Source organism: Ischnura elegans, chromosome 7, assembly GCF_921293095.1.
Source record: "Ischnura elegans chromosome 7, ioIscEleg1.1, whole genome shotgun sequence".
Lineage (NCBI taxonomy): Eukaryota > Metazoa > Arthropoda > Insecta > Odonata > Coenagrionidae > Ischnura > Ischnura elegans.
Genome location: NC_060252.1, coordinates 32,326,541 through 32,350,477, shown reverse-complemented (window position 1 = coordinate 32,350,477; position 23,937 = coordinate 32,326,541). Strand labels below are relative to the sequence as shown.

The window sequence follows — 23,937 nt, the reverse complement described above, 5'->3', positions numbered from 1 at the left end:
CAGGATAATGGAGCAGTTAAACTGATGAATGGGATTGAATATTGAAAAATTCCATCGGATTTCTAACATTCCAAGGCATGGAGCTTAGAGGTATGTAATCAACTTGATGGGATTGCTAATGTACTTTCGCATTCATCTTTATGAGTACCTGCTTTTTATTGGGTGACATATTTATATATATTTTTTGTTTGCTCTGACAGTATCTTGAAACTGAAGTTGCTGAAGTGGTTCAACCTGTGGATTTCTCCCGCGGTAATGGACATGGAAATGAAGCTTTGCTCTAAACCAAATTAATAACCTTGATAGGAAAATATGCAAAAGTAAAATTTTTGACATTGCCATGGTGTACATCTAAGGTATTCCTTATCTTTGCCTACAGGCCATCTTATAGTCAGTGTTTTTATATCAATGGTGTAGCTGTATGTATTTGGAATTACAATGATGCATAACCAATTGGGATTATGACCACTTAATTGTGCCATTAGATTTTTAAGAAATCTTTGTATTTCATTTACATTTTTATTTATTATGTTATGCAGTGCCATACAAAGTTTTTTTGGGGTAAAAAAGCATTTAAGGGTGCGATTCATAGAGACACTAAAATTGCTCACTTTACAAAGTCTCTTTACGGTAAAGTGAGAGTTTAGCTAAAGTTCACTTCAAAGGCATCCCCAAGATCTCACTTTATAAAGTGGAACTTAAGCTGCTAAAGTCTCGATCAGGCATTGAAATTTTGAGTGTTGGCAATGAACGCTTCGTAAAGGTTAACAAAAAGTTGACTCAGGATATGAATTGCTAAGTTGTTTACAGGTTTTTGGGGACTAGGTTTCCATTTTGTATTGTGCAAAGATTTTATTAAGCTACATTTTCTCGTTCTCTCATTTTGTGTGCAGATATAAATTAATACTGCGTTGTCCGAAGCTTTTCCCCACTAACTTTTTTGTATGATAATGACTGAGTTAGGTGAATAAAAGCTCACTTTTAATTAGCTTCCAGCATTGGAAATGCACTTCGATGTTTTCAACAAAGTAAAGATACAAATGCTGATATTTTCACATCATTTTATGATAATCTTGCCTGTTTAACTGCACACGGTTGTTTGGACTACATGTTAGTCGAAGTTTGATGGTATAAGTTCATTGAAGGTGGGTGAAATAGTGAAATTCTCTCACGTTAACTTGAAACTGTAGTAATCAATTTGAAGATTTTCCAATCAGTGGTTGTCTCAAGTGGACGCATATTTTGAAGTAGGTATTGGTGTTTATTGAATTTTTTTTGTTCTTACCAGTATTTTAATTCTTGGGATGTTGATGTATGCGGCTGTATGTATGTACATCCTCGATAAAATATTGCTTAGCTGCAGATAATATGACTACGAAGGAAAGTATGTTTTACTTATTTATTGCTGCCTTTCATGGCAAGATACTATTTCATCATTGTAAACATTCAAATGACTAATCGAAAAACGAAACAAAAACTCTCTAGTTTCAAAATGACAGACAGGAAAATGTTAAACATAATATGGAGGCATGTGGAAAGAGTACATAAAGCAATTATGGAATGAAAAGGCTTAAAATACAATGAAACGTTTAGAAAATAGCATTTGGTTTGCCAAACGATATGAAAATCAAGTCTGCTTACGAGGACCATTGGCTCCAATATGAACAGAAATTTGCTATCATTTCTAGGGGGGAAATTCTAGAATATAAACACATGCATAACCTAAGAACATAATTAGCTTGTTTTCAAAATCAACACAAATTATGCCAACCTATTCAACCACTTACTGTGCTGTAATTATCACATAATGGTAAAAATGTCCTACGTAGTATAACGACTAATAGAGTTCAATTGCAGAAGTAATGGGTCATCTCCAGCAATACTGACTCGATATATTTTCCGGAAAGAGAGACACATTACGTGTCTTGTTATTTCTTGAAATATGCCTGTCTTCTGCTGAGTCTCACCAAAGAATTAATTCCTATTAATTTCCGTAACCCAAATATATTCATATTTCAACTTCAAAAGCAGCCATATTTATTCATCCGTAAAGAATATTTTACCCTAAGTGAGCTTCGGTTGGGCACTTTACGGTAAAGTGACAATTCTGCCATTTTTCTTCTAAAGTGGTGTTTATGAAACAGAGAAAGCAGACTTTAGCCTAATGTATACTTTAGCTTAAAGTGCCATCTACGAATAGCACCCTTAGGGATTCATTTCATTATTAATGTTGAGGTGCAGGTCTCAAAATTTTCTGTTGCACATTTGATTGTTACTTCACATTTGTGGATATAATCCCATCTTTTTGTATAATTGTTTTGCATCATTTTATTGTTCTGTGTCAAAGGCTACTGCAGTGTGATCACAATGTAATATGCAAGAAATCTTAATAAATGTGCTTTGTATTACTCAATAATTTTTTTTTGTGTTTTCACCCTAGCGAACCGTAATGGATATCAACTATGATAACGGGTCATTGGCCCGAGTTGTTAATAAGTAGTAATATTGGTAATCCCTAGGAAAGGGGGGCGGGGAAAAAGGCTATTCAATTTGAATTTCGCGCTCTAGCATAGCCGAAGTTACTTTTTTGGCCGCTGCAAAAGTAGGATGGCGCTACAGTAGGCGACCAAAACTTGCTACGTCATTTTTAACACGTAGATACACATCTTTCTAGAGTATATAATCTTTGCTGTACAGTGCCTCCAACTCCCGGCGAAACAGAGTACTGCGTCAATTGTATATAAGAAAATGTTACTTTAATAATGAAGTTACATGCTATATTATGGAAATAATTACAAGATTAAAAATAATGAGCTATGATTCCTATCAAAATGCATTTTCCAATGCGAAGGATCACGGAAGCATCGCCGGTAGCTGTTAGCTGCACGTGAGTGCCCGGCCGAACCCCCGCCGCTGTCACTCGAGATACAAAACTTGAATCACGAACTAAACACATGTGAACTGCTGCTGGTTATATTTTTAACTGAAGATTTTTATTTTCGGCATTAGGTATCCTGCCTTAAAGAAGTTACTGCAACGTTATGACATGCGAAGTAAGTGATTATGATAATAATATCAGTTATTACAAATTCAATGCACCTCCAAAGCCATTATATCAAGAGAGCCAAATCAAGTGCAATATATTATCTGTATTAGGCATACAAATGTTAGAATTTGTGATGGTATCGTTTAGAAATTATATCTTCTCCCTTAAAACACTGCTCAGACAATGACAATCGAAGCTGTCAAGATACGACAAAGATTATAACCGATATAACCATGGAAGAAGATTACCTATTATAGGTATATTATATGAGCGAGCGCTCAAGTAAAATAAATACTCTAATATTCAACGTGCTATACGATTCATTAGGAAATCGTACGTTGTGTTTTTAATAAGTCCTTTGAGTTATTTTAAAATTCTCAGTTATAGTTGACGTTCCTAAGATTGAGTTGGCGCTCTCCTCTTCAAAGTCACATATACTATTTTTAAGTCCTCATGTGAAAATTTTCAATTTGTCAATACTTCTAATCGATCAATTTAAATTTGGCCTTTAGCGAGGGTATACCTTCAATTTTTAAATTTCATGTGTATTGCCTGACTCGCAGTATCTCCACATCTCTTTCCACATAATTTTGAAACCTATTTCTTTAACAGTTGATTCCAATGGTAAATTTGAACAATTTTTTAGTCTTATATACTCCATAATCACTATTAAACTACTAATGGACTATGCTACGCAATTAAATACATGTTTCCAAGTTCAAATCTTTCCGCTACTTGGGATGGGTGTTGGCCAAAAGCTCTTGGGTGGGTTTCCCGACAAGTTTGCCAACATCATCGTTTAACGGAATATATGTTCACGAACTTAAGTGACTTCAGCAAATAATTTACATTCTGAATTACCCATTTAAAACTGTAATTACGATTTCAGGAATCACGGCCAGATACTCCCGGTATCAGAGGGGTAACTGGCTCTAACCTTCCTGAGTCAATGAAATTTTGTATTTTGTAGTTGGTACCATTGTGAAGAAATTGTGGGGTAATAGTCATTCGGCATCCTGTGGTTCTTTCGGGATATCGGTGTTATCTTCGTATTGTCTGTATTATTTTCCTTGGAGAGGAACCTGCTTTTGAGTGCTTCGTTAATTATTAGCGGTGGAGTTTTAAGGGCATCAACTTTCGTAACCGTTAAGTGACTTGTATCGTCTGTTTGCGGTTGAAACTTTTATTATGGCTGCGACTCTTCGTCCTTACCTGACTGCTGTGAGACATTCTTTGACGGCTGCTATGTGTTTGGATAATTTTTCGTCACAAGTTGTTGAAAGACACAACAAGCCTGAAGTGGAGGTGATGTCCAGTAAAGAATTACTTCTGACGCCAATAGTAGTCAGTAGGAATGAAAAAGAGAAGGTGCTCATTGAGTCATCAATAAACTCAGTTCGTGTGAGTATCGCTGTGAAGCAAGCCGATGAAATCGAGCGTATTCTGTGCCACAAGTTCATGAGATTCATGATGATGCGTGCTGAGAATTTCATTATTCTTCGTCGTAAACCTGTGGAAGGGTACGATATCAGCTTTCTGATCACAAATTTTCATGTTGAACAGATGTACAAGCACAAATTGGTCGACTTTGTCATTAATTTTATGGAAGAGATAGACAAGGAAATAAGTGAGATGAAACTGGCTGTGAACGCCCGGGCAAGAATATGCTCAGAAGAATTTTTGAAGAGATTCTGAACTACTGTATGTGTGCATTGCAAGGCAATAATTTTGTTAATTAGAACGAATGTTTATCAAATATTTTCATCTATATATTCACAACACGTCGGTTCGACATTCTCTGAGCTTGATTATTTAAACGAATTTGTTGTAATGCATATTGGTGGTGTTTTATCTTTAACCCTCGAATGTGCCTTAATTCATTGATGGTATGGTATTTATTTTTCGTGTTATTTTATCACCTGCAGTTGATCCATTGACTCAAATATTTGCACAGATTTAAATTCTTTTCATTGGTTTATTGACGCCCTACGGCTCAAGAGTTATATGTGAGGGTCACATCCCTATGTGGTACGGCTTCAGCCTTTATCTTTTGAACGTCTTCGTTTAAAAATTTGGTGAATTGCAGTTGTAAGTTAATAGAAAAGTGTACCTAATTTACTTGTATAGTGGCGCTATTTGTCAGAAAAATCAGAAACCGAAAGTATCAGTTTCTAATCCAGAACCTGTACTATTAGAGACATGTGCCATCTTCCACCGGACAGTAAGCGCTTAGTGGTATCGAAATATGCTAATTTATCTGAAAATTCAATCTAATCGAGTGCCAAAAGTAACTTTTCATTCCAGTGTAGTTTTTTTTAGTGTGAGGCGATTAATAAAACTTAATCATTTTGTAATTATGACTTTGTGATTGCCAATATAAGGGACAATAAATTTCCTTAGGAAAAATCCTAAAATAGTCATTCTGTTGCTTGAGTTGTTGACTGGATGTATGCAATCGTCCGAAATTATCCACACACTATTTGCATTTAAGAACTATGGCTCTATGTTATTTTTCACGTTGAAAAAGGTGAGTTTTCAGTAAATATTGTTAGGGCAGGTTTCTCCTGTCCCATAGGACTCTCAGGACGTATTGGTTGCAGTTTGTCTATGAGCACAACATTTAGTTGATGGAGCAAATCATCTCCAAGTCTGTGATACTTTAAATGTCTGCTAATTATATGTGGTGTGGTATTGCTTTTCAAATAGTATATTTCTCAACATTACACCCTGTCGAAAGCAAGATTCTTTTCAAGTGCAGGTGACGATGATTAATGGAAATCCATGTAAAACAGAATACAAGTGTGTCCAAATAGCCAATGTATTCCTAGGAAATCCCAGGAATTACATACTCATATACTCATTCAATTCAGGGAGGCACCGACCCTGAAGAAGACTTCCGCACCTAGTCAGACAATTAAAAGAAATAAGTATGAGATCAATTCATCTCACTCAAGGGTTAATCCCAAAAAGACTGAGACATTTAGAAGTAGCGCAGAAAGGAAATTTGATTTGTGTGAGTTCATAAGTGGGTTTCGTTGGGGACTAGGGATTATCTGCTTGGTTGTGAGAAACAGATAATGGGAGGAGGGTGCAAGATTGGAGTGGCAGTGGGTCGTTCTATTTCCTTTCTACCTATTTCTTCCAACTTTCTAATTAGATTAGGGTGAAATAGGTACACCAAGGAGCACAGCACCACTTTCAATGAGAAGTAGAGATATTAAACCATTTTCTTAATGCAAGACCAACAGCTTTGGAGATATACTGAGGTAGGTGATTGGTAGCCTTGAAGAAGAAGAAATAGGATTACTTGGAAGGGGGAAAACAAAGTTGATTTGTGCATCAGGAACTATTATTCATCACAAACCATAAATGCGGGGCTCAAGTGTCATTGCTGAGACTATGCAATACTCATTGATTTGTAAACAACTATGGTTGGAACCACTGGTATGGTTTGTAGGTTCTGTCAATCTATAGTCTACAATTTAGGTCCCGGGTTTTTTATACCGTAAGACTTAGCCTAAGTCTTGAAATGATTATGATTTTGTAGTACATAATCTATTAAAATGTAGCAATGATGGTGTTTATTCACAGGTCTGCAGTATGTGATGTATTTGTAGTGTTTGTCATAATTTGCTGCTTTAATATTTTTGATGTCTGCACCGGTGTAGCCTGTGCCGAGATTTATCCCTTACAATTGAAAATCTCTTCTGATCATAAGGATTGCCAAATGAAAATCCTGTGGAATCATTTATAGTCATTGAAGTCATTATTCTGGAGTACTGTCCTTACATAATACTGCAGTTATTGTCCCTTTCCTCCCTTATATCTTTTCATAGGTTCCCCTCTTCTGGTCCTCTTAAGAGACTGTGGGTTCAAACCCCACTTCATACAAATTAGGTGGAGCATGGTGGCTGAATGGGTAATGCTTGTCTGCTGACTGGGTGAGTGGTCACGTATGTGCCTGGAAAAATGAAAAGAATAACAGGCAAATTGAGACAGATGAATATTTTTCCAAGCATATCTATGGCTACTCGGTTACCTTTCTGAGAAGTCTGCATCGGTATGTGATCATAATGTCTGCGAGATATGTGATGCTATGTATATAGTATCCAGCATGACTTGGTGGAATTTGTAAATGAAGAGCCATGACATCGTAATTGCTTGCAAATTATTTCACTGACCATGGTTTGGATGTGAAAGGTCATCATGAGGGACTAACATGGGTACAAACATTGCATAACTGTGTTCACGCATGTTGTCTGCAGTCTGTATGGGCAGTGTACTCCTGTTAGGTTTTTCCTCAAAGGCGATCCAACCTCTTCCAAGTTGTGAACCCATTAACAATGTGTCACAAATGAGGAACTTCTTGATGGGGTGGGAGCTAATAGTGGTGCTGAAATATTTTGTGTAGTTGTACGTTCAAAGCACTTCATGTAACATGCAACTTCGTATTGCAACCAGACTCCTCTCTCGCTCTTGGGTTTGGTTCGTGGGTTGCCTGCGGTCGTTGGTGAGAAAAATAACGAAATGAAACAGACTTTACTTTTCAAATCTAGTTATATTAAAGCCTGTACTAGATACGATCAACAAGACTTGTAAGCTTGAACAACAGGAAAAATAGAATCCCGGGAGGTATTCAGGTGCCCGACTCCCACGAAGAAGCCTCTCCTTCGTCCTTGCATTGCTCCCGCTTGCACCTTCCTCCAGTCTGTGCCGTCCGTCCTCCCTGTCGCTGCTTCTGCTCCTTTTTTTTTGTTCATATTTCGGCCGCTGGCGCTGTCAGTCCAGGAGCGGACACCGGATTGGTCATAGTATGCAGCCATGTGCACGGGATGTGCTCACTAACTCACAGTCCAAGGGGAAAACCCAACTTAGTCACTATTTCGTGACAGGCGTTTTTCTAAGCATGACATATAAAAAGTAACTTAGTACGCAGTCCTGAGCATGGGTGCAAATTTACACCTTGGGTGAAATTCTCCCTGAAAAAATCATTTGGCTTACTTTAGCTGAACCAGGTTAGCTTAGATTCGAAAGAGAATCTCCTGATTACCAGCCAGGTATACTAACACTTACACCAACTAGCCATATTCTTCCAAGGCAAATTCCAGACTTGGATAGGTGACTCAGGTCCACATTGTGGCTTAGGAGAAGGAATTTATGCTTACTAAACCACTGTCAAAAAGAGAGAAATGCTACTTAAGTTAATTGCTGTTCTGCAACAAATGTTTTCCAAAGCGATGAATTTAACAAGTAACTTTGTGCATGTGACTAAGTTAAAAATTAGTCTTGCACCTGATGAAGACTGTGTGGTCTAACATATGTATATATATAATAATGTTGTGCATTAAACAAAACTGGTGGCACTACCATGTGTAGGGCAATCATTTTGATTTACATTTGGAGATTCTCCACTAAATTGCTTGACTTTAATGAAGATCAGAAGAGAGGTGTAGAGCCTGTATTTTTGTACAGTGGGTTGCATAAATACAGGCAAATTTACCAGCCACAGTTGCATATTGAAATCTATAATCTATTCACTTTACGTCTGCGGGTGAGCTTCCGTGATAGCCCGGACTTTCTCGGATGGCTTGGCTGATAGGGGAGGGTTATTACCAAGAGAGGGAGAGGAGGAGCAAATATAACGTTGCCAAATGTAACATAGCCGCCCTACTTTGTCACTGAAAACGTGTGAGACATAGGTGGCCACAGGCCCCGGTGCCTAAGGCAATATACCTACTCATTTGGAAGGCATTGGGTATAATCCTTTCACAGAAGCCCATGACATTGTCAGCTATCACGCTGATTGAGGCACCTTTGGTGGAAGGCATTCTTACAAGGAGAACACGTGAGATTTGGCAACACTGCTCCACGAGCAGATTCATGATGTTCACTCTTGTCACAAATGAGGAACTTCGTCGAAGTCGGCGGAGGTCTGAGAGTGACTCACTGAGGCCATGCCTACTGTTTGCTGATTGGTAAAGGCAAAGTCACACGTCGAGAAAATTTCCCTCCCCTCATCTCCACTTGCTTTGGCCACACCAGCTCACCCGCAGAGATAAAATGAACAGAGTATAGGGCCCAATGAATGCTTGGCCAAAAATATATTTCTCTTTAAAGTTCAATGTCTATCACACTACCAAGTTGAAACATGATTTGATGGTGACTCTTGGGGCACATTCCCATGAGAATATTGGTTCATGTCTTCCTCAGCATTCTTCTTCTTCTGTAATTGCGTGGATGTATTGGTGGGCAGCTGCCGAGGATAGCATGCACACCTGCCATGGATCATTTTACGAACTATTTCTATTTGTTTCGAACTATTTAATGTGTTTGCCAAGTTCACTAATAACATTATGAATGAACTTAGCTTGACTTAGAAATAAATTTCGGTTGACCTATTTTTCATGAAACCAAATTGTTATTTACAGAGCATATCATATCTCTGGAAAAATACCCAGTGACAGTGACTCATTAACTAAATATATAAGTGTAGTAAATCAGGAACAAAACAGTTGCCAATAGGCAAGTTACCAGAGATACCTAGCAACATAAATGAAAATAGATATACAACAATAAGTGTCTCCCATAATCTCACCATGTATAGTAAAAACCCTGTTTATGCTGGTGTGAGATTTTTCAATGCATTACCTAAAGAATTAAGGGAAATATGTTCTACATGTAAGTTTACTGGCATCTGGTGAACAGTTCTTGCTATTCTGTTAATGGATTTATGTCATTCATCTACAACTACATAATACCCCACAAGCCGCCTAAAAGGCGTGTGGCAGGGGGTGTTAGAACACCAGCTGTTTACAACTTAAAAAATAAAAAATGAAGTGATCTAACGAGGTTGGGACTAGCGTCTATTAAAGTCCTTTATGGTTCGAGGGAAAAACGAATTCCCATATCTATCCGTTCGGCAAAACATCTCTCTTAATTTATCGCTTCTATCGTACCTGGAAATATAGTGTGGCTCTAATATTATGCTCTCTGTGTTGCTCTTATATATATCCATTCTCAATTGTTCAAGCAATCTAAGCCTAGTGTGCAGCCTCCGAGTCTCCAACGACTCCCAGCCTAATTCGGTTAACATCTGGGTAACACTGTCTGTAGGCCCGTAGCAGTCATTGCATCTGAATATCTAATTTTTACTTTTATTGTCTATGTTTGTTTTGTTTACCTACTGGACTTGCTCTGTACATGTTGACAACATGTCCTGGAATTAATAAAGAATTATTATTAATTATTACCACAGTTGAAAGTCTTCGAGATTTATTATTGAGGAGTGATGTAATTTTCACAAATCAATTCATTTTTTGCATTGAGTTGATTTGGAATGACCCATTATCCAAAAAAGAACATTTTTAATCAAGTATGCTTTAATTTTCATTGTGATAGTTGGTTAAAATGATGAATGAATTTTAAAAGTTATGGGTAGTATAGTAAACCAGATCTTCCGCTATTACTACCTAATGGGAAGATTTTAAGGTTTGTCTATGCTTTAGTGAACTGATTGATGGTTCTGGGTGGCAAAAATGGTTTAAATTGATAGCTTTCTTTCTTGATTACCATTGGATATGATGAAATAAAACTCAATGAGGTCCAAGAACTTCAGAGTTGAGAAGGGTGGAACTTTTACAAGAATATTTATAGGTTTTTTGGAGTATTAAAAGGGCAGATGTCGAGCTTCCTAATTTTGAGTTCATGAACACCTTTCCATGGCTCAAAAGATGCCAGGAATACATAGTATTATACTTCTAGCATAAACAATGATGCAGGGCCGAGTTTGTATGTGTCAGAGCTCTAGTACAGCAATGTTACTTAAAAAAACTAGCAAAATAGCTTTGTGAGAAATGATGTAACACGACCAGATTTAATGAAGACTTAATTGTTTTGTTGTGGCTGACCATCTTCAGATTCTTCGCTTCTACTCACCTTATCACTTATATTACTTATGCAAAATCTTGAAGTTGGCATCAGAGCATTATCCATCATTTAATCACAACATTTCCAAATTTCTCCATGCTGGAAATTTTGTGCTGGGAATGACAGAAATGATAGACTGCATTTGCTGTGAATGGGAACAGTTTCTGCTTAACTATAGTTATAGAAGCCCTTAAGAGTGGCAGAAAATAATAATGTCTCCTAAATGTGAGAACCTGTGTATATGTAATGCCTGAATTTAAATATTCACATTGCACAATGCTCCTTGATTTCTCTCTTTCAGTCACCTTTGGCAAATCTATCATCTATTTGTTTGTTATTGTTGCCTGATGACTATATTTCCCTTGTCATATCAGTGGTTTTATTGTGGCTAGGAGATAGAGAAAATGACGTTTTCCATCGCATCTCCCTATCATCCCCTCCAGATATTTCATAAAACCAGTTTAAAAATGCAAACATTGTGGGAAAACAATTTTTCAACTTGAATTTCCTGCCACTCCAGAATTTGATTGAAAATTTATGCAGTGTTCGGTATGCAACGTGCATTTCAACTAGCATTTTCTTCATTATTGATTGCCCAGGCGGAACTCTACTGGTAACCATTTGCTTGCTCTTTTTTAAATTGCGTAGAAAATCAGAAAAAAACTCATTAAATATCGGTACAAATCATTTCATAATCTTAGTAGCGCCAGGTGCAAGCATTTATTCACAAAGCATAACATAATGTGTTCAAAAGAAATCACATATGCTGCAAATGGATGTTCAAATATTTGAAAAGTTCAAATCTATCCATGAATCTGAAGATGAAAAAAATTCCAAGTTATTCAATAACTTACCTTACCTGTTTGTCTGAGTAGGGAGGGGAGGGGGAAAATCATGCATGTAGTCAGGGATGGTCTGGGGAGCCCTTGGCTGGGGCTCATATTGTGCCTATTCTTCCTGGGAGATCCATCCCCAGAAAATTTAAGGAAATTGCATGTCTGGAATTGGATTTTGACACTATTATGGCTCATAACCCTTTCATGCCAGATGTCGGGTGGAGCCGATGGGCATTTTCATTCGTATAAGACCCGACGTTGGGTATAGCTGTCGTGGATTTTTCAATGCAAACGACCGGACGTCGGGGCGCTGGCGGACGCGAGGGAAGAGAAGTGACCGCTGAGGTAGCAATTGTCTGATACATTCAGGCCCGATCTGAGACCCAGCTTAGCAAGTTCTTAAGGCCACTCCTCGGCAATTAAGCCCGACCCTCACACTCATTTGTGATCATCATCACTGCAGGAATCCGTTATGAGGTGGTTATATTGCCAATAGTTTTTTCAATGATGTTATTTTGTGCATACTACAATTTTTTTGTACTTTGAAATGAATTCTTCATTTTGTTCTGTGCGTAAGCAATTTTTAAATGAAATAAAATTTAACATGTTTGTAATTCTTTTACAGCAGTAAATTATTGGAAGTCAAATACTATGTTTGGTTGAAAAAAACACTGGTAACGCAATAAGTTGACCGTGGATTCGTGCTAAGATAGGGGTAGAGGGTCTAGTCCAGTGGTTAGGGTAAGGGATGGGTGCCCAGTTAAGCTGGGTCCCAAATCTGAGGAACGATAATAAGAGGGTAGCTCACCTCCAAAAAACAGTTCCATACGGAGAGGGTTAAAATATTCTCATGCTACTTGTAGAATGAAAATATATTCCTTTAGTAGGCGATGGCAGGAAAGGGTTAATAACTAAATAAAAGTTAACAAACAAGATCAATTTCTTTAGTAAAAATACTATTATAAGTGAGAATTTCACAACTTATAAAATATATATGGGTCTATTATCTATTTAGTAAAATTTGTTCCTTGAAACTGCACTGAAATTTAAAATAACCTTTTCGAATAACCGTCCAAAAAAAAAGCATCAGGTTCTCTTTTATCTTCTGACGCCTATTTTTATCACCTGACACTATTTTTTTATGTAATCTATGTATTTAAACTGAGTATGCTGTAAATATATAAAGCAACTAATAAAAACGTAGAATTTTATATGTACTTGTAAAAAAATTTTGGTTTAAGTAATCAGAGTTTCTCTTATATAAGGCCTTTTTACATGGTACATGGAATTGTGCAATCTGACGTACGTGTGAAGCCGCAATCAAAATTGCGTCGTGTAAAGCGGTGAATTGCTAGAACACATGCGAGAATGTGTGGATGTGAGACGGCAAAATAGCCCCTGTTCTAATTTCGTTCATGCATTCAAGCAATTCAATGCCATTTTAGAAATAAATGCAGCTCTAACCTGTGCAATTCCGTGCCCTGTGTAAAACCGGCTTTATAACACCTTTCATATATGCTGCACGATAGATGTGAGCATTGTGGGGGCCCCCTTAGTTTGGGGCCCTCTGCAATTGCTGACCAGGCCAGACTACCCCTGCATGTAGACCACCAAGAAAATCCCTGTTGGGAGCAGGATTGGTTACCCTGCACACGTGTCCTTTCCGCATTGGAACTCACTCCATTCGTTTTAGGAATGGAATGCAGCAACAAAGATATCTACTGCAGCAAAATAAGATCTCTACCTCTTAGGAATGGTATGCAGCAACATTGTGAGTAACCGAGTACAGGGAGGAATTTTTATTCAACAGGACTGCAAAGTCATATGATCATGAAGGATCTTATGGTGAAATAGTTCGTAAAATGTATGTCCCTAAAGATCCTGTAGGAACCAAGGAAAACAGAGTAGAAAAGGAGAGAGTAACCTCGCTAAGAGAAGATGATATGTTGAAAATCCACGGCGTAATACCATATTTCCCCACCTGTGTAGGCTGTGACATGATTTTAAGTATTAGAAAAAGGAGAAAGCAGTTGTGCCAAATTCCTATGAACTATAATTGATCCACATGTTCAATTCATGCGTCATAGTTAAGTGGTGCTGATTTGTCACCCGGGATGAAATAAAATCAAGATGTAGGGCAAAGAGTATTAGGAGTTTACCAACCTGAATGGAAAATACTGGTAGGAGAGACATTTGGCAGTCTGCAATTTAAATATCTGTCCAAATATTTTACTCCCTTAGGTGATTGAGAGAAAAATATGGCCAGTCCACTGAGACTGCTAAAAAGATTTTCCACTCTGGAATAGCACTTACGCTATGATGAAAATGAAAAAGCAGGCGCAATTTCCACAATTTTACATTTATTATTACTACCGGTTTCGCTTTTCAGCATCATCAGGTACCTGATGGTGCTGAAAAGCGAAACCCGTAGTATTAATAAATGTAAAGTTGTGGAAATTGCTCCTGCTTTTTCATTTTCATTATGTCACGTTTTCACTCCATCTCGCCTGAAACCTCAGACTACAGCACTTACGCTTTGTGATAACATTGAGATTTCTTGAGGATATGTGTATAACAATGCAGGTAGAGTGCTTCAGGATTTATCACTCCTATCAAGGCTTGAAAGCCATTTACATCCCTTGACATTACTGCTGCTCCGTCCTTGGGCTATTAATTCCTTACTGCGCTTCATGCCAGAGAGATATTGTCTGATAATCTCAGCTACGACAGTAGGACGATGGCCTGTGCTAATATCACAGAACACTAGATATCTTTTAATAACCTTTGCCTCTCGAACATACCAAAGAACTATTGGAATCGGCACCTTATTGGATATAGCAGTGCATACATCCACTAATACAGTCACAAAACTTGAACTTTTCACCTCACTTTTAATAAGTCCAGCAGGGAGATGGGAATCGCATCAATTAAATCTCTTATATTTTGTTTGAGATGTCTTTGAACTCAATTGGGCTTTCCAATTTCTAAATGGGCTTCTATTGGAGGGTATTTAAGGAGTTCAATGTAATTTTTTTATTTATTGCGGATTCTATTCCATCATGACCTCTTAAAGTTAATTCTTGCTTCTGAAGAAAACACTGCACCATCAAAAAAGGCTATTTGGGCCTCTACCTGGGTTATCTCTCGTCGTGTATCTCTCAGTATAAAAGCTGTCCTGCTTCATCAACTTGCCATCCAAAACGTCTTTATTAGCCAAATGTCGAGAGATAACCCGGCTGGAAGCCTTAATAGCCATTTTTGACTAAATTTATTGGGAAAACATTAGAACTTACCTCAGAACACAGTGAAATTATAAGATGCTTATGTATGTCTTAGTTAAGCTGTACTTTTTGATTGTGCACAGAAATTTCATGCTAATGGTCCAAGTTAACACTTATTCTTACCTCTGCAAATGATGCCAACGATATCAAGGATCTCAGATGGCTTACTGTAGTTTCATGTCCTGCCACTGATTTGGTTAAATTCCCCAAATGAGAAAATCCCCATCTCGTTTAGCTCCTATTTGTGCCCTTCCCAAACAGTGACCAGTTCCAGCAAAACAAAGCATTTGATATGCTATTACCTGTGAGCCAGCTATATTTTTGATATCACTGCACTTGAAAATGCCAAGTTATGTTATCACATTAACGAAAGAGGTTAGGTATAGTTCAGGGATTGGCCCTCCAAGTTTTATAGTCCTCTTCTTTTCTCCAAATGAGCTTGTAGAAGGAAAGGGCTGATATAAATCTTGAGTCATGCATTAAGACTTAATTCACAACAATTTGTCACAATCTTACTGATACTTTTGCTGCAAAGGGATGCACGTGATACTTTAACCCACAAGTAGCTATAGATTGAGACTGACAATAAACGAGCAGACTTGAGACATACGTTCCTGCAGTGGCGTAACTAGGAACAGTGCAACCTCGATATAACGACACCCCACGGTGCACTAATAAACACTCGCTATAGCGAATTGTCGCTTTACCGGAGGTAAAGCAAATAATAGCCAATATACCTGTTGCGAACAGATAAACAGGAACAGGAGTGGTGCGGCGACAGATAAACATCTATCCGATAAACGTAAGCATAAATCCAGGCGAAAGGCGATGTTTTTTGCATCACTAAATTTCCTTACTCAAATAACGACTAACTATTCAAACAATTTATAAGCGCCGCACTGAATAAAAATCATGCAAAGCACTGTTTCGTCAATCATTATATTTATCGAACGACAGTTTACCACATAAATTTGAGACTGAGCACTCCATTAACTTCATTTCTAACAGATCGCTAGCAAATACAGAGGTTAAGGAGTCTTGATGAAAGTCTTCCGGCGGTGAAACCCTCGCTATGGCGAGAGCCTACACCATAGGGTCTCGTAAAAACGAATTTTTTTACACGCTTATTAAAGGGTAAATTGGCGGTGCATCGGCTATTCCTCGTAATAGCGGGGGTGTCGCTATAGCCCGTACTCGCTTTAACGAGGTTCCACTGAATATGCTTTGGGGGGGGGGATGGGATGGCCTGGGGTGGTGACCCCCTCCCCCAGGAGAGTCCGGGAAAAAAGACATGTTTAGAAATACATTCACATCATTTTGTCATTAAAAGTTTACCTTTAAGCAGATGCAGTTACTGTATGTCAAAACTGAGCAATAGTTTTAAATATTTTTTTATTTCTCTGAGGCTTTGTTGGGAAATCTATCCCCACATCTCTCCATAGTTACGCCACTGCGTTCCTGTCTTAGGATTACCCAACTGAAGCATGCTTCCGTGACCATTCGTTTTGCATGGGTCCCTTCCACCTATCAAGTTTGAGGGTGTAAAGAGAGTGTCCTTGGGAGCATATAAGCAAGTCAGTGGATCTTATGCTCTCGCAAGGGTCTGGGTGGAGTATCCTAGCCTCTGTTTCTGTTGACTTTCTATTGGATGTTGTTAAAGCCTTAGAGAGTGAGCGCGAATTGAAAGCATAGATTATGGTCATGCATTTCCTAACAAGTCATATTGTGTTTGTTCCACAATTTCAGTAGAAATTGCAAGTAATTTTAGTTACTGAAGCAGTGCTTCATTCATCTGAGTGCATTCCTCTGCATACAAGTGTCCTCTTAATAGCTTCCGAGACGGCACAGAATCCTCCGTATCTAATTCGTATGCAGATAGTATCCATTGACGAAAAGCGACGGAGCGGTAGTCAATGGATACTATATGCATTCGAATTAGATACGGAGGATTCTATGCCATCTGGGTTGTATGTATGTAGTACTCGTGAAGTAAAATGTTATGCATTAATTACTTCCATTCCTACGGTTATTGTGGTCCATGTATTTGAATTGCTAACAGTCAGTCATTTTTGCTATCACCTATTAAACAATGGCTAACTTGTGAATTTTTGGATCCTGGATGGGGTAAATGTTTCAAAATGGATCTGTATATTTTTATTGTATGTTATTATGTGTTTATTTGGTTGAGAGTGTTGCAGTCAGTCATTGAGAGACTAAATAGCAGACGTCTTATTGTTTCTTGTTGAGAGAGGAAACATTGCGATGATGCAAAGTTTCTCTTCACCCTTCTCCTCTGACTGTCTTGTATCTTCATTACCAACTTCCTGAAGTGTCACAATTGAATTAATTTTTGCTGATTGGCACCCTGAGTTCATTGACCACTATATATGTACCTAATTGATGGTTTCCTTCCCTTTATCCATTACATGCTTCACATCAGGCTGGAACATCAATCCTACACTCGAAACTCCTTTGCTCTGGTGCTTTAAATTTTTTTCCAATTGATTGGTGGACTGAGATACCAAAACTTTCAGCCTGATGTTGTTTGAAGATCCTGAAAAACAAATTACAAAGAGGGTCTCAGCTGCTAAAAATGTGGTAAGTACCTTTTTACCCTATAACTCTAGGATGGAAGTCCTTTGGTCTCATGAATACTGTTTTCTGGAGAGTTGATTTTTCCACTGTTATCTAGGAGACTCTACTGTTGTCCTTTTTCCATTCTTTCTGAATGTTGGGTGAAATAGGATGTTGAGTTTTGGTTACTTTGCTGCAGTTCTGATGTTTTCAATAAATGTCCCAACTCATGTACAACCCATGTGCATAACAATCAATGGAAGATTATGAAACCACTGCTACTTCCAAAAGCTATCTCTTAATAAGATTTAAAATTATAAAAATTCTGTTTTGTAAAAACTCAAGAAATAATGAAATGATTTCTTGCATTAGGTACCAGTGAAATATGTGGTGAAAATTTCTTTCATGCCAATCTGGTTAAGGCAGTCCATGATGACCAACAAGAATTTGTGGAGAATGCGAGAGAAAAGTACATATTTGATTTTTAGAATACCTGAACAAGCATATGATATGCCTTTATTAATAGAGAAAGCATTTATGATGAGGCATTCAAACAATGTCTATCATGGTCTCATGGAATGATTTTATGAAGAAAAATTTGGTTACACCATGGATCCATCTATCTCAAATTTTTTTCGGAGATATGTGTTGAGAATATCCGACATCAATGCAATGTACAATGGAACGATATTTTTTCTAGCACTGTACATAATTCATTATTTATCCATGGGTTAATTTGCACATTTGTTTTTTGTCATTCAATCAAAAACAATAATTTAAATGCCCTTTTGAAGGAGCATTGGTAACCTTTCAGTGAAAACTCAGAAAATATGTATAGAAATCATAAGGGTTATGTTTTCAAAGGAAATGAATTTCATTAATGGTATAATTTTTAATCAGGCAATATTGGACGCAAATGTTACTGTAAGATATTTCACTTACCTCTTTTGTAGGTAGTTTCACTTGCTTCTTCTCAATAATTTGTATTTATTTGACTCTAGTTTGTCATTGTTTCTCATTCATTGTATATCATGGCTAGATGTAAACTAGATTTGAATACAAGTGCAAAATTGACTGCAAGCTCACTTAAGTCGTTTAACTTTATAACACTAGGATAGGTACTCAAAATTTATCAATTAATTCCTGGGCTACAATAGGTTGTAAGGTGTAAGAATTACTTAATCAAATAATTTACAGTACAGCACTCTATATCTTTCCTGTAGTTTTAATTTGTTTAGTACATGGCTGTGGTCAATTTAATTAAATACAGACCAATTATGTGTTGGTGAGACACTGCACTTACACCAGTGGTGCCCAAGACATGCTTTGATTGGTTAGATGTTAGCTGTAAGCCGTAAGGGTGAACTTAACCATCCCCATTACTTCTTTAAGACGATAGCTTATGTCCATTGTGGAATGACATCCCATTCATCTTGCAGCTTATGTCCCATTGTAGAGATCAGGCTCCAGTTGTTGGCTAATTTTGCCATAAAGCCAACATTGACTCCAGATTTGTCTTATCACATAATACAAATAAAAAATGTAGGTAATAACCAATAAATAAAATGTATGCATAGAAACAATTATCTCTATAAGGGATAGGCAGTTGAGAAGAAAGCTACATAGTTGTGATAGGAGTTAACTAATAAAATAAAACCAGAATCCATATTTTAAAATAAAACGACTGAAAATGTAACTAATTAATATCTACCTTACCAAAACACAATTATATATCATTTTTAATGCTTTAAATCTTCGTAAAATATTAAATATGAGTACCATTCATGTATTCGATTCATAGCACAAAATGCTTGTACACTGTGGAAGATTGACAGCTTGGTTAGGGTTATTAATAGGGTGATTTATTTCTCATCTATTCAGTGTGAGCATATTTCAATATCTGAAAAAAATTTCCCTTCCATATCATAATCACATACCTATATGATTTTATTAATTAAATCAAGGTAAGGCAAATGTTTTGCTTCCAAGTTTAATATCTACAAAATTTCCATTGATGTTTGTGGGTAGTATCATCGAGTATGTATATTCTTACTTACTCTATGGTAGTATGAAGATATTTTTGGGCTAAAATGCATTCATTATGTGAGAAAATGTTATTAAAAAAATCAAACTTTATTTTTATGACAATTTTCCGGCGATTAGATGGATTAGTATGTACCTAGAATTAAAGGAAAAAATCTAATGTACTGAGGGTTGCATATGGTGAATATACCGGGGGCACCAAGTGATATCAATTAGAAGAATCAAATATCATATCAAAATTGGCTCACACCCTAAACATTGCAGGTCATTAGAGGAACCTTTGAAAAATTCCATTGCTACTGGATGAATGCTTTTGGAAATATTCTCTAATATTTTTCACTTAATTAACAATAATTTAAGTTAGTGATAAGTTAGATATGCAGAATTCTTAGTGATATTATAATGTTGATATATTGAAATATTTAATTTTATTGAAGCTATATGCAGGATTTATAGGGAAAGGTAATCTTTTATAATTTGTTTGAGTCACAACCTGGAACACAGTTATTTGTTCAAATTACACCATTTACTTTTAGTGCTTTAAGCCCATATGACCTTGGAAATAAACCAGATTTTTTTACTCTGTACAGCATAGCGAGCTTGGTACGTGAGGCTCAATATTTAAGGAGGTGGTCATAAGCTAGAGCAGGTGGAGCAGTTCAGCTATTTGGGCAGCTCTTAGGAGGAAAACACACACAGCAGCAAGTACATTAGGAAGAAATCACGTTAGTTAATGGGGAGGCTATAATGAAGAGGAAAGAGCTGATGAGAGGGAAGTTATGTAACAGTTAAAGTAAGGAGGAGTATTTAGAATGTAGTGTTGTACGGTGTGGAAACGTGGACGCTGAGAAAAGGGGAGGATAAAAGAGAGGAGGCATTTGACTGAAACAATCCACATTTTAAAAAACAAGAACCGTGCCTGGTACCTTTTTAAGTCCTTTCCCAATACTCACACTCGCCGTTCCTTTTCTGACCTACGCCGTTATTCAAAAACCCTGATCCGTCGAGATTATGAAGAATATGCCCAAACCCACTGCTCATCCGTTGCATCCAATCCCAAGAAATTCTGGTCCTTTGTCAATCGTCGTCGTAACCGGCCTCGCATTCCGAATTCCATTTCATACAATGACCTCAGTGCAGTAGATTCAGAGAGATCTAATCTATTTCTTAGATTCTTTTCTGAATGCCTTAAAACTCCTTCTAGTTACCCTCTAACCCATGATCATGCACTTACTCCAAATACCAATCACTGCCTATCCCAAATTCAAACCGACCCTCGGGAAGTCTACTCTTATCTTTGCAAGATTTCCCCCCATCGTTCCCCTGGTCCTGACGGTCTCAGCCCTATTCTCATAAGAAACTGTGCTTCCTCCCTCGCACTACCCTTATCCATAATATTTAACCGTTGTTTTTCTCTCGGAGTTTTTCCACAGCAATTTAAATTTGCTAACGTCACTCCAATTCACAAATCTGGGTCGAAAAGTAATGTCTCCAATTACCGTCCCATTTCTCTACTTCCAATTCTCTCATCAGTTTGCGAGAGAATTATTCTAAACAGGCTCTATTATTCCACGTCCCCTTTTCTATCTTCCTGCCAACACGGCTTTCTCCCTGCGAGATCATGTTTAACTAATTTGTCAGTTTTTCAGCACCATGCTGTTGCCTCAATATCTAAGAAAGCCCAACTTGATGCAGTATTTATTGACTTCTCAAAGGCTTTTGATTCCCTCAACCATAGCCTCCTCCTTCATAAAATAAGTAATAGGTTTAATATCCATGGTAATTTTTTCAGCCTCTTATCTAGCTTTATTAGTGACAGATACCAGCGCGTCATTCTTTCTGGCGTCTCATCTAGTTGGTCTCCTGTAACTTCAGGAGTTCCCCAAGGCAGTGTTCTAGGACCATATCTATTTAATTTATACATTGACGACTTAGCCTCCCTTATTCCCGCCTCGCAAGCCCACATGCTGTTTTACGCTGACGACTGCAAAGTTTTCAAAACCATCCCACTGTTATAGCCCATTGCTCTCCTATTTGGGCGATGTCGGCTCCATCAAATCTCTCCGCCTTTAAATCTCTTACTAACTTTTTCTCAAATATAGTAAAATATAGAGTACCTCACATGCGTAATATGCCCACTAACACCATTCTAACTTCTCTCTCCATTCACAATCTTCCTTCTGTATGTCTCAAAAGTGACCTTAAATTTATCTACAATATCCTAAACTCAATCACAGACTGTCCTGAACTCCTTTCTTTTCTTAATTTCCGAGTACCCTCCTGCCCCACACGCACCCACTCACTGCTCCACACACCAGTTCCCCGATTATCACTCATTCAACGCTCACTTTTTTACCGCCTTCCTTCACTTCTGAATTCCCTTCCTCCGAGTATTGATCCCTTTTCCCTATCCCCGAAAGTCTTTACTAAACTGGCTCTATCTTATCTCTCTGAACATCAGTAACAACGCTTCCCATTTCTTACCATTGCTACAATTTTCCTTAGTTTAATATACTTGTGTCCTTTAATTTCGAGGTTTTGATTCTCGTTATATTCTATGTACGTTATTTTTTGCATATTTTAGGTTGATGTGATTCCCGTAACATTATGTGTATTTTATTTCTTGTTATATATTATTTATTATCTTATTATTGCGCCACTGTAAATTGGCAATAATTGCTGTATGTGGGCTTTTGAAATAAATAAGATGTGGGTCTGGAGAAGATAGGAGAAGGTGAAGTGGGCGGGGAGGGAGAGGAACGACGAAGTGCTGAACATGGTGGGCGAGGAGAGAGATGAGATTCAGAAGATACTGACAATTTGAATGGGGCGAGTACTAAGTGGGAAGGGGTGTACTTAACTTCGAATTAGATGGATGAACGTTAAATAAGCGAAGATGAGGGAGAATGAGAATAGGATATAAAGATGGGATTTGAGGGAATAGATCTCATTTATTAATGAAGAAGGGAGACTAATTTGGGAGAGGAGACTGGATGGGTTAATTCGCAAAGTGCTCCATGCAATCCTGCCTTATTATTACTTTAATAATCCTGGGGAACAGCCATTTCACTGTCTTAGATATTTGACTTATTCCCTATTGGAAAAAATCTGTCGATTCAATTGAAAATTTCAATTGAATATGCCGATATTCAATTGAATTTCCTCATATTCAATTAAATTTCCATATATTCAATTGGAATTTGTCACTTTTCAATTGAATGCAATTGAATATTTCCAATAGGATTTTTGATCAACTGTAGGCCTCTGGATAAGAAAATAACCTCTGTTTTTATCTATCACGTCAACTTTTTAAGGTTACAGAATATGTACCCTCTTTTTGTCTAAAAGTATCATAAAAATTAGCATATAAGGAATATAAAACGAAATCTTACCTTTTATACCATCCATACAGAATTTTTAATCCATAAAAAGGTTATATACAAATATATAGCTGCTTTAATAAATGGAACAGTCTGTCAATGTGTGCCAATTGACAACGAAACATGGTGTATGCAACCCGCATATCACATGAGCTCTCAATATTGTATTTCCTGCGTAACTATACTACTGTACACATGTCGCTGGTCACCTACGGCATCAATCACCCGCTGTCAGTCGGAGAAGTTTAATGCCAGTCAATCGGAGAGCAATGATGCACACTCAATCTAGCAGAGAGTGGTCACAATCATGGGCGTACCCAGCGAGGGGTAGGGGGGGTGGCAGCTGCCGTCCTCTAGAAGCAAAAATTGCAAAAGTCTTTAAGCAAAATCAGTACTGAATTGAAGCGAAAGTATTCAACAAATTTTCTTTAAACCCACGAAAAATGATACGTATTAGTATAAGATATGTAACTAAAATAAAAGTATTTCTTCCAGGAAATAGTCTCATAGATCCCATGGCTTGCCCCCCCTAGACAATGTCTTGCCCCCCCTAGACAATGGCTTGCCCCCCCTTAGACCATGGCTTGCTGCCCCCTAGCTATGATCCTGGGTACGCCCTTAGTCTCAATCACATAAGGTGTACAGATAAAACTTGACAAGGTAAAAGAAAACTAGCCACAGTTTTGAAATCAGCATGCTTACTTAAACCCTTAATCAGCGAGAAAATCGAAGTCAACAGAAAATATGTTTTAAAAATTGTTCTCCAGTGTAATAATCACGACTCTCTAAAGGCGTACTGCATTCAGTGACGTCATGGCAAAATTAGCGGTGCTGGAACGCGCTTTCCTTAA

General features: G+C 37.6%; 1 protein-coding gene and 1 long non-coding RNA gene across 2 annotated transcripts; both read left to right on the top strand.

Moving 5' to 3' along the window:
- Positions 1-2,900: 2,900 nt before the first annotated feature.
- On the top strand, positions 2,901-18,744 carry LOC124162109. The gene is made up of 3 exons (XR_006865485.1): positions 2,901-3,053; positions 17,530-17,687; positions 18,036-18,744. It is a non-coding gene; the product is annotated as an uncharacterized LOC124162109 (long non-coding RNA).
- On the top strand, positions 4,018-5,462 carry LOC124162108 (actin-related protein 2/3 complex subunit 4). The gene has a single exon (XM_046538501.1). It carries the CDS (start codon positions 4,235-4,237, stop codon positions 4,739-4,741), a length of 507 nt encoding a protein of 168 aa, XP_046394457.1. The 5' UTR covers positions 4,018-4,234; the 3' UTR covers positions 4,742-5,462.
- Positions 18,745-23,937: the final 5,193 nt, after the last annotated feature.

What these genes read in the sequence shown, in the direction of transcription:
- LOC124162108 (XM_046538501.1), top strand. Translation starts at nt 4,235, where the DNA reads ATGGCTGCGACTCTTCGTCCTTACCTGACTGCTGTGAGACATTCTTTG.